We start from the raw sequence: 11,162 nt of genomic DNA, 5'->3' as shown, positions 1-11,162 counted from the left end.
GGTGGATCCAGTATGGCGGATTCTGCATCGTGCTGGCTGATCGTGATAATAAAGGCAGATCCTTTATCGTGTTGGCATCAGATAATGGTGGTGGACCACGACCGAGGTGGCAGCTGATGATGGATCCTAATGGCGGCAGTGGACAATGACTGTGGACTATAGTGGCATCCGATCTTGATGGTGGATCATGATCTTGCTGGCTGCTGACCACAGACTATGATTGCAGCAGGACTGCTCGATACATAGTATTTCTCCTCAGACACTTGACCATTAATGACATTAATCCACCAATTCACTGACCTTCAGTTATGCTTCAAAATGTTTAACCATTATCAATGCTGCTAAAACCTTTATCTTGATGTTCTCCTTTACACTTGACATCTATTGCACTTCTGTCCGTCCTGGGAGAGGGATCCCTCACATGTGGCTCTCTCTGAGGTTTCTACCTTCTTTTTACCCTGTTAAAAGGGTTTTTTTGTAGTTTTTCCTTACTCTGGTTGAGGGTTAAGGGCAGAGGATGTCACACCATGTTAAAGCCCTATGAGACAAATTGTGATTTGTGAATATGGGCTATACAAATAAAATTTGATTGATTGATTGATTGATGAATGGCTGCTCTGAAGCTGTCTATCAGGTTCTTGTTAAAACTCTTCCTTTATCTGTTGAAAAAAATAAATAAGAAAACAATAATGGAAGTTAACAACTGTATCATTTTTTTGTAAAGACTATATCAGAAACACATAATATATTGTTTACTCAGCTGCTTACCTCTGCTTCACAGAACAGAGCAGGCCACCTCTCCTGAACCTCTGACACCATGGGCTGTGATGAAGGCGGTAGTGTTTAGTGTGTCATTGGCGTGAATGAAGTTGCAGAATTTGCACTGCATTCATTTCAATCTGAAAGACAAAATTTGTTGGAAATTAGCAAAGCAGACAGAAGAAGAATAATCTAAATGTAAATTGTTCTGAGGCAATTAATTATTTAAATTATTATTTTTTAAAGTCACCACTCAACACACTATAGTGTATTCTGACCCATCCACTCATGCATTCAGTTGTACCAAAGCTCATCTGGAGAAGGAATTGGGGAGGTTAATTTTAAATCGTAACTTGTACAGCCACAAGCCACTCTTCTTTGTAGGAAGTAAACAACAATAATGGTATTTTATCCCTTGGTTTCTCGAGGGGTTAGGTGATGTGGTTGAGATGGGAGTGTTCACTTGGTCAAGATGTCGTCCTCCAAGAAAATGTGATTATTATTTGACAAAAACTCTGCATTACCACAACATTTCGAACAATTATCATTACAAACACATACCACACAGGTTGTAGCTTTTAATAAAAAATTAAAAAGCAATATAAATATACTCACTGAATAATGTCCTTTAGTTAAGTTGTGAGTGATCCCAAATTATGACAAAAAAACAATGGTAAAACAAGGCTTATAGGTGGATTTCAGCTGTAAATCTCTCACCCATTTTTTTAAAAATTAAGCAAACAAGGACAAAGTACTTACTGTTTCATGGCGAATCAGTAGGTGGCGCTATGACACTGAGGAAATATTGACACATAGAGCTGTTCAGGCTTGGTCTCTGATCATGAGACAGAAGTTTGGCAGTGATAGGACAATGCACACTGGAGTTATGACAACATCGTCTCCTTTGGCGAAAGATGAACCTTCGCCGCACCTCAATGTTTACACGGTTTGAGGAAATGTCACAATTCTGACCATGGTCCTATGACTTGACTGAGCTCTTTTGAGCTGTTTATTGTAAAGCAGCCAGGAGCAGTTCATCAAAGTATAAAACATGTCACTTCCTGTAGCCAGCAGGTGGCACTGTGATTTTAAGTCATGATTTCTGTGTAGATGTCATCAGGCCGGGACTCTTGTCTTACATGTCTAGTTTGGACTCGATTGGACCAAATATGTCCGAGATACAGAACCTCATGTTTTGATGGCGTGTAATCAAAATTCTACGCCAAGCCACGGTCACACCGTGTGATGAAATCAAATATACCGAGGTAGTTTACATCTCCATCTTGTTGAGATGACATTCCCAGAAGTTGAAGTTGATCTGAGGAAAGCCCTACGACAAGTTCATCAGAGTAAAATTGTAGAAAATGGCGGGCTTCCTGTTTGGTCTAGCATATCTATCCAAGAGACTTATTTGTTTGTTATGAAAAGACACATGTCCCTATCGATTTTTGTACATGTCGGCCAATCGTGGTGCCGGGGCTGCCCTTTAGGGGGCGCTATTCAGTTATTTTGCCACGCCCATTCCTTAAAACCATCTGAATGTCTGCAGGGGGGTGGTTGTTGTTACACAAATGTAGTTTGAGTGAGATAGAACCATGAACACTGAAGTTACAGCAATTTCGTGTGTCACGGCGAGTTGATGAACTTTGAGGCCACGCCACTATTATGGCGTTTGACGAAAAGTCCCAGCAATCTTATGCCTACATTATCAATGTCTTGAGACCCATTTGACACAGGTTGACATGGCTGCAGTCAGTGAATGAGGAGGAATACTTCCAAGTGTAAGACGTTCAAAAAACAAGACATTTCCTGTTGCCACCAGGGGGCGCTGTGATTTTAAGTCATGATTTCTGTGTAGATGCCATCAGGCCGGGACTCTTGTCTTACATGTCTAGTTTGGACTCGATTGGACCATGTATGTCCGAGATACAGAACCTTGTGTTTTGATGGCGTGTAATCAAACTTTGACGCCACGCCACGGTCACACCGTGTGACGAAAAATCGATCTTTGAGTTAGTTTTTATCTCCGTCTTGTTGTGATGACACTCATCTCAATTTGAAGTTGATCAGATGAAAGCCCTGGGACAAGTTTGTCAAAGTAAAAATGTGAAAAATGTGAAAAATGGCCACTAAAGTCAAAATGGCGGGCTTACTGTTTGGTCTAGCATATCTATCCAAGAGACTTATTTGTTTGTTATGAAAAGACACATGTCCCTATCGATTTTTTTACATGTCGGCCAATCGTAGTGCCGGGGTTGCACTTTAGGGGGCGCTAGTCATTTATTTTGCCACGCCTATTCCTTAAAACCATCTGAATGTCTGCAGGGGGGGGTGTTGTTACACAAATGTAGTTTGAGGGAGGTTGAACCTCCAACACCGAAGTTATAGCAATTTCGTGTGTCACGGCGAGTTGATGAACTTTGACGCCACGCCACTATTATGGCGTTTGACGAAAAGTCACAGTAATCTTATGCCTACATTATCAATGTCTTGAGACCATTTGCCACAGTTTGACATGTCTGCGGGCAGTGGGTGAGGAGGAATACCTCCAAGTGTAAGACGTTCCAAAAACAAGACATTTCCTGTTGCCACCAGGGGGCGCTGTGATTTTAAGTCATTTCTGTGTAGATGTCATCAGGCCGGGACTCTTGTCTTACATGTCTAGTTTGGACTCGATTGGACCAAATAAGTCAGAGATACAGAACCTCGTGTTTTGATGGCATGTAATCAAAATTCTACGCCAAGCCAACTTTGACGCCACGCCACGGTCACACAGTGTGACGAAAAATCGATCTTTGAGTTAGTTAATCTCCATCTTGTTGTGATGACAGTCATCTCAATTTGAAGTTGATCAGATGAAAGCCCTGGGCCAAGTTCGTCAAAGTAAAAATGTGGTATATGGCCAAAATGGCCACTAAATGCAAAATGGCGGGCTTCCTGTTGCGTTTTTCATAATGCTCCATGAGACTTGTTGTGAGTCTGAACATGATATACCTGTGTATCATTTTTTCTGGAAGATCGGTCAAAGTGAACTCAGGGGCTGTGTATAGGTGGCGCTGTTGAGCCATTTTGCCACGCCCATTTCAAATTACTCCAGAATACGTAAATTTCTCCGACTATAGAATTTCCTGCAAAGTTTGGTAAGAAGTTGAGCATGTTAAAGCCCTCAAAAAGCCAATTCATTTGGCAGAGAATAATAAGAAGAAGAATCCTTACAATTTCAATAGGGCCTCACTGTCTCACTGTCTCCCACTCTGTTCGGTGCTCGGGCCCTAACTAGTGATATATACCACTAAGGCACACATAATATAAAAACACAACTTTACTCTTTAATAATATAATATAATAAGAGAACGCAAACAGTGTGGCAACAAAGGCAGCCGCCTTTAAACAGTGTGGCAACACTGGTGAGGAGAGGTAAGACCATACTGTTGCTCTTTTCAATAGTGTGTTAAAACGTTGTAAAAAGAGGAAGTGAAGGAGAGAGGGAGGAGCAGAGATCTGTTTCTGTTCAGAGGAAGTGAAACTATTCTACAGTCACTGGCACCAGCTGAAATGGAGCAGCATGAAAATCAACTGGACAGAGAAAGATTCTGCTGTTTGGTCTGTCTGGATCCACTGAAGGATCCGGTGACTACTGGCTGTGGACACAGCTACTGTATGAGCTGTATTAACACCCACTGGGACAAAGAGGAGGAGAGAGGAAGCTACAGCTGCCCTCAGTGTGGACAGACCTTCACGCCTGTCCTGGGGAAAAACACCATGTTAGCTGATTTAGTGGAGGAGCTGAAGAAGACTGGACTCCAAGCTGCTCCTGCTGATCACTGCTATGCTGGACCTGAAGATGTGGCCTGTGATGTCTGCACTGGGAGAAAACTGAAAGCTCTCAAGTCCTGTTTGGTTTGTTTGGCCTCTTATTGTGAAAAACACCTCCAGCCTCATCTTCAGTCAGCTCCATTGAAGAAGCACAAGCTGGTGGAGCCCTCGGAGAAGCTCCAGGAGAACATCTGCTCTCGTCACGATGAGGTGATGAAGATGTTCTGCCGCACTGATCAGCAGTGTATCTGTTACCTCTGCTCTGTGGATGAACATAAAGACCACGACGCAGTGTCAGCTGCAGCAGAAAGGACTGAGAGTCAGAGAGAGCTCGGGCTGAGGAGACAAACAATCCAGCAGAGACTCCAGGACAGAGAGAAAGATGTGAAGCTGCTTCCACAGGAGGAGGAGGCCGTCAATGGCTCTGCTGATAAAGCAGTGGAGGACAGTGAGAAGATCTTCACTGAGCTGATCCCTCTGCTGGAGGAAAGAAGCTCTGATGTTTATCAGCAGATCAGATCCCAGCAGGAAGCTGAAGTGAGTCGAGTCAGAGAGCTTCAAGAGAGACTGGAGCAGGAGATCACTGAGCTGAAGAGGAAAGACCATGAACTGAAGCAGCTCTCAGACACAGAGGATCACAACCAGTTGCTACACAACTACTCCTCACTGTCACCACTCAGTGAACCTACACACTCATCCAGCATCAGGATCCGTCCTCTGAGGAACTTTGAGGACGTGACAGCAGCTGTGTCACAGGTCAGAGGTCGACTACAGGACATTCTGAGTGAGACAGAGACAGAGATTTTACAGATTGTGTCTCAAGTGGATGTTTTACTGTGACAACCAGAGCCAGAGACCAGAGCTGACTTCTTAAAATATTCACAGGAAATCACACTGGATCCAAACACAGCACACAAAGATCTGTTATTATCTGAGGGAAACAGAAAAGTAACACGTATGAGTAAAAAACAGTCTTATTCTGATCACCCAGACAGATTCACTGATTGGCCTCAGGTCCTGAGTAGAGAGAGTCTGACTGGACCTTGTTGCTGGGAGGTGAAGATGAGGAGAGGAGGAAGAGTTGATGTAGCAGTCACATACAAGAATATCAGAAGAGCAGGAAACTCAGATGAATGTGGATTTGGATTAAATGATAAATCTTGGTCATTATATTGTTATGCAAACAGTTATAACTTTTCTTACAACAGCATCAGGACTGCAGTGTCAGGTCCTCTGTCCTCCAGAGTAGGAGTGTACCTGGATCACAGTGCAGGTGTTCTGTCCTTCCACAGCGTCTCTGACACCATGACTCTCCTCCACAGAGTCCAGACCACATTCACTCAGCCTCTCTATGCTGGAGTTACGGTTTATTATGATGGATCCACAGCTGAGTTGTGTAAACTCAAATAGACTTGAGTCATTAAAAGCAGTGATTTAGATTCTGTGTTTAAATCTTTAACTTCTTTTGTCTCCATGTTTGTTGATCAAAGTTCGTCGTGGTGACGTTTCTGCTCCGCACAGAGATCAGCTGTCAATCAAACACTGACCTTCCTTTATCACACATATTTAGTTATCACTTTGTAAAGACAGAAATCTATAAATACACTGACATGAATGTGTTTGAAAGAACTCATGTTGCTGTTGTTTTCTAAATCAATGTAGAAATCAGGTTCTGTGATGTTTTAGAACCTGTGTTGATCCTGATCCTCATCAATGAGCTGATTATTTGTTCTTTTCTTTTCCACATGTGAGATGGAGGTGAAACAAACTGATTGTGTGTCCATGAAATCACTGAACAAGAGTCACTGAACAGACTTTACTGATGAAATGATCAATGAACTCAGAGCGTCAACATGTCCAACAGATCAACTACACTCTGGTTGGATTTACAGAGCATCAGTGTTATGGGATGTTTGGTCACATTGTAAATGTGGAACCTGGTTTGTTTTTATTACGGCTCATCTCTGTAAAGTGTGAATCCACTCGTCCTCATTGTGTTTACATATTTAGTGAACGGGCATATTTATCTGCTGCTGCGTAGGTTTCTGTTCTTTCTGATTTTTCTGATCTGAACTAGCAGTTCCATTGGAGAGTGTCCTGATCGAGTCCCGCTGAGGGTTTGCCCTGCAGCTCTCATCACATGTGTTTCTTATACATGTGTATATACATTTAAATCTCTTATATATGTATAAGGCAATAAAAATCTAATGTGTGAAGAAGCTGAAGTTGAAATAAAGAATAAATCCAGTCTGGATCAACAACAGACATTCCTCTCCACAGCCATCTTATCTTATCTGCTGTTATCGCAGCGTATCTCCAGGTTGTCCAGGGTCAGATGGGATATAAAACCCCTCTGCTGTGTTCTGCAGGGTTTGCTCTGCAGGGTTTCAGCTAAATGTGCCTGGAATACCTCCAGAGGGAGTCTTCAAAGGCCCAAACCAACTTAACTGCACGGGTCAATTCAACTCCAGACTTCTCTCAGATGTCCAGGCTTTTCATCCTGACCCTTAAAGTGAGCACAGACTGCAGGATGTGTGAGGATTATGCTGCCTTCACATCATACAAGAAGGATGTTAGAGACACTTGTCTTCACCGCTAAACAGCACATTCATTCACACGCACAGTGCACGTTTAAACACTTTGTAAGCACCAAACAAATACATGAAATGACAGAGTTCTCCTCTCTCACCTTGTCTGAAGTCAAATGGATGAGGAATTAAAAAGTAAAAAAATCACAGCTCCACGTTTCTCATAATTGCCACCAGAAGAGGTTTGGTCTGTTCGCTGCACTTCCAGCTTCCTCCTGCTCCTCCAGTCGTGCAGCTGTCACAGAGTCATTTACAACCAGAGACACTGAGACTGAAGCTGCACCAGAGTCTGTGAGAGTAATATACCCACAACACCGTCATGTGACCATCACAGATCTGCAGCTGAGGATCGTTCAGTGTTGCAGAGCAGCTGCAGAACAAGCCGAGAGGAAACCTGAGGAACATCCGAGCCTCCTTGCTCCTGCTGCGCCCCCTGGTGGCTCAACCCCACTAAATACAGTAAAGAGATTCTGCTCAATGTGTTAATTGAGATGTAAATAAACCATATGAGATAAATTAATGAGGGTTTTGATATTACATTAATTACCAAATTTATTTTAAAAAATCTACATTTAAAGGGTTGAACATGGCTCATGCGTTTCCTTTTTTTCTGGTACTACATCCAGTATTTTCTTTTTGTTTCAACCATTGTTTGTAATATATAGTTTCTACTCTGGTGAACTTCAGTAAGCAAACGATGCAGGATTTTAAATCAAGACACTTAAAGATTAGTGACACAACATATAAACAAAATGCAGAATATTTGGTTACATTTCAGTTTTTTTCCTGGAAGAAATATCCTGATGCTCAAGTCGTTCTTGAGCATAAATTAATCATTTAAGTCATTCATCAGATGAAAATGGAAACATTAAAGGAAACTCAAGTATTATTAAATATGACTCTGGTTGTGATATTTACAATCCAATTGCAAACAATGCGTCACTTAATGCAAATCCAAGTTTATTTAACACTTCCATTTTAAAATAGATTAATAGCAGATCAAAAAAAATTGTTATTCAATAATTAAAACCAAAACTAAATTAAAGCCCTCAAAAAGCCAATTAATTTGCCTGAAAAAAAAAAAAATTATTATTATTATAAATATAATAATAACAAGCGGTGGAGCTGGGGACAGTGAAGGATTCATCTGGTGCGGACGCTGAATGGAGAGAGTTTCAACCTACACATCACTATCACTATGTCTACTCAGATACTACTGATTTTGTAGTAGACAAGTGTCAGAAAGTTTTACAGCCAAATTTGTGTTGTGAGTGGTGTATTATGTGAATATTTTTGTCATTTAAGAAAGATTTGTAAACCCCACAGAGAGAAATCACATTTGTGAATTTGAGCAATGCAAATAAACTTTGATTGATTGACTTGATGAGTGATGCTGTCATTTTAATACTAATGTGTGAAGTTGTCGAGCTATTATTTCAGGTATCGTAGAAAAAAAATCATACAAAATGAATGTGATTATTGAAAGTTTATATCTCCATCTTGTTGAGATGACACTAATCAAATTTGAAGTTGATCTGATAAAAGGAGTATGTCAAAGTAAAAATGTCTAAATTGGTCAAAATGGCCACTAAAGCAAAAATGGCGGGCTTCCTGTTTTGTCTAGCATATCTATCCAAGAGACTTTTCTGTTTGTTATGAAAAGACACATGGCCCTACTCAATATGAAGTTGATCTGATGAAAGCCCTGGGACAAGTTCGTCAAAGTAAAAATGTGGAAAATGTGGAAAATGGCCACTAAATCCAAAATGGCGGGCTTCCTGTTGTGTTTTTCACAATGCACATCTAGACTTTTTTGTGCGTCTGGTCATGACACACGTGTGTCCCGATCTTTGTGAAGATCGGTGAAAGATAACTGAGGGGCTTTTCCTTAGATGGCGCTGTTGAGCCATTTTGCCACGCCCATTTCAAATTACTCCAGAATTCAAATACTTTTTAGGGTTTTGAATTTCCTGCAAACTTTGGTGAGAATTTGAGCATGTCTAGGCCCTGAAAAAGCCCCAAAAGGGAAATACAAATCTTTCGAAATACAATAGGGCCAAGCATATGGCACCAGTAAAGACATCATCATCATATATCCAGTGTGCATTGGACTTCTGGGGTTTCATACTACTGGACTACTTGGATTAAGGCAAAGTATATTCTTTAATAAGCTTCTCTGCTAGATTACTATTGTATCTGCTGTCTTAGGTTAACTAGATTGATAGTTTGTACTGTTTGGTCTTACCTTGAATTGTATGAGCTAGGATTTTGTTAAAGTGCTTGAATTCTATTCCAATTCTGTTAAGGACTAAGTTCTATTTTACTTTCTACCTTTTGAGGAAAATAGACTTTGTCCATAATCAGTTTTTGGCAAATTAGGAGATTTTGTGAAACTCACCTGATCACTGATTAAAGTGACAAGTTTATCGGAGGATAAAGACAAAGGAGTCTTTCGTTGGAGTCTTTGGGGAGGCTGAGGGGGAGTATAAAGCTGCTGTTTCTTTTTATTTTAATATGTGTATACTTTCCGTGCACATTACTACTCATAGATACTATAGGCCTTGCACTCGTTCACACCAATACCGTAACCTTTCCTCTCTTATCTATCCCACCCGTTCCACACATACCCAACACCTTGTCACAGGGGGCCTCTGGAACTGCCAGTCAGCTACCCGCAAGACAGACTTCATCTCTGGCTTTGCTACACAGCAATCGCTTGACTTCCTTGCTCTCACTGAGACTTGGATCGCACCGGACAACACATCCACCCCAGCTGCTCTCTCATCTGCCTTCTCTTTCACCCACACATCAAGACCCACTGGTAGGGGTGGTGGTACAGGTTTACTCACCACCCCCAAATGGAGTTTTTCTCTCTACCCGCTGCCACATTTTACCCCAACGTCTTTTGAATTTCATGCTGTGACAGTTACTTATCCGGTACAATTAACTATTGTTGTTCTCTACCGTCCACCAGGTTCTTTGGGAGATTTCTTGGAGGAATTAGACGTCCTCCTATCGAACATCCCAGAAAATGGGCCTCCGCTTATCCTTCTGGGTAACTTTAACATCCAGACAGAGAAGTCATCTGACCTGTTACTTTTACTGTCTTCTTTTGCTCTGTCACTCAGTCCTTCCCCTCCTACTCACAAAGCCGGTAACCACCTTGACTATATTTTCACCAGAAACTGTTCAACATCTAACCCTAACCCTCTTTTCCCCAATCTGAAACACAGGTAGCAGCACGAATCTCTGCCTGTCTGACTGACATCTCTCAGTGGATGTCTGCACACCACCTGAAAATTAACCTTGACAAGACTGAACTACTTTTCCTTCCAGGGAAAGGTTCTCCCGCCCATGACCTGACTATTAACTTTGACAACTCCGTGTTAGCCCCCACCCAGACTGCTAGGAACCTGGGTGTGACACTCGACAGCCAACTCTCCCTTACTGCCAACATTACTGTAACAACACGTTCCTGTCGATTCATGCTGTACAACATCAGGAGAATACGCCACCTTCTCACTCAGAAGGCGGTGCAGGTTCTGGTCCAGGCCCTGGTCATCTCACACCTAGACTATTGTAACTCCCTCCTGGCAGGTCTACCTGCTAGTGCCATCCGACCTCTGCAGCTCATTCAGAATGCAGCAGCTCGACTGGTTTTTAACCTACCTAAATTCACTCACACTACTCCACTCCTCCGCTCCCTTCACTGGTTACCGGTGGCTGCCCGCATCCGTTTCAAAACATTAGTACTTGTGTACCGTGCTGCGAACGGATCGGGTCCAATCTACATCCAGGACATGGTCAAACGTTACACCCCAGCCCGTTCACTCCGCTCTGCTTCGGCCAATCGGCTTGTTGCTCCCTCACTGCGAGCTAAACACTCATCAAAATCACGACTGTTTGCTGTCCTGGCTCCGAAATGGTGGAATGAGCTCCCCATTGACATCCGGACATCAGAAAGTTTACACATCTTCCGCCGCAAACTAAAAACACACC

The 11,162-nt window shown here is 42.2% G+C and overlaps 1 protein-coding gene and 1 long non-coding RNA gene across 2 annotated transcripts; one reads left to right on the top strand and one right to left on the bottom strand.

The window, feature by feature from the left end:
- Positions 1 to 509: 509 nt before the first annotated feature.
- On the bottom strand, positions 510 to 7,441 carry LOC118106110. The gene is made up of 3 exons (XR_004695181.1): positions 7,265 to 7,441; positions 769 to 899; positions 510 to 659 (listed from the first exon to the last, which is right to left on the bottom strand). It is a non-coding gene; the product is annotated as an uncharacterized LOC118106110 (long non-coding RNA).
- Positions 4,315 to 5,985, top strand: LOC118106107 (tripartite motif-containing protein 16-like). The gene is given in 1 exon segment (XM_047339603.1): positions 4,315 to 5,985. A coding segment is annotated over 1 exon segment (1,671 nt).
- Positions 7,442 to 11,162: the final 3,721 nt, after the last annotated feature.

Source organism: Hippoglossus stenolepis, chromosome 4 (genome assembly GCF_022539355.2).
Source record: "Hippoglossus stenolepis isolate QCI-W04-F060 chromosome 4, HSTE1.2, whole genome shotgun sequence".
NCBI lineage: Eukaryota > Metazoa > Chordata > Actinopteri > Pleuronectiformes > Pleuronectidae > Hippoglossus > Hippoglossus stenolepis.
The sequence above is the reverse complement of the archived record's forward strand: the minus strand, read 5'-3'. Positions and strand labels throughout refer to the sequence as shown.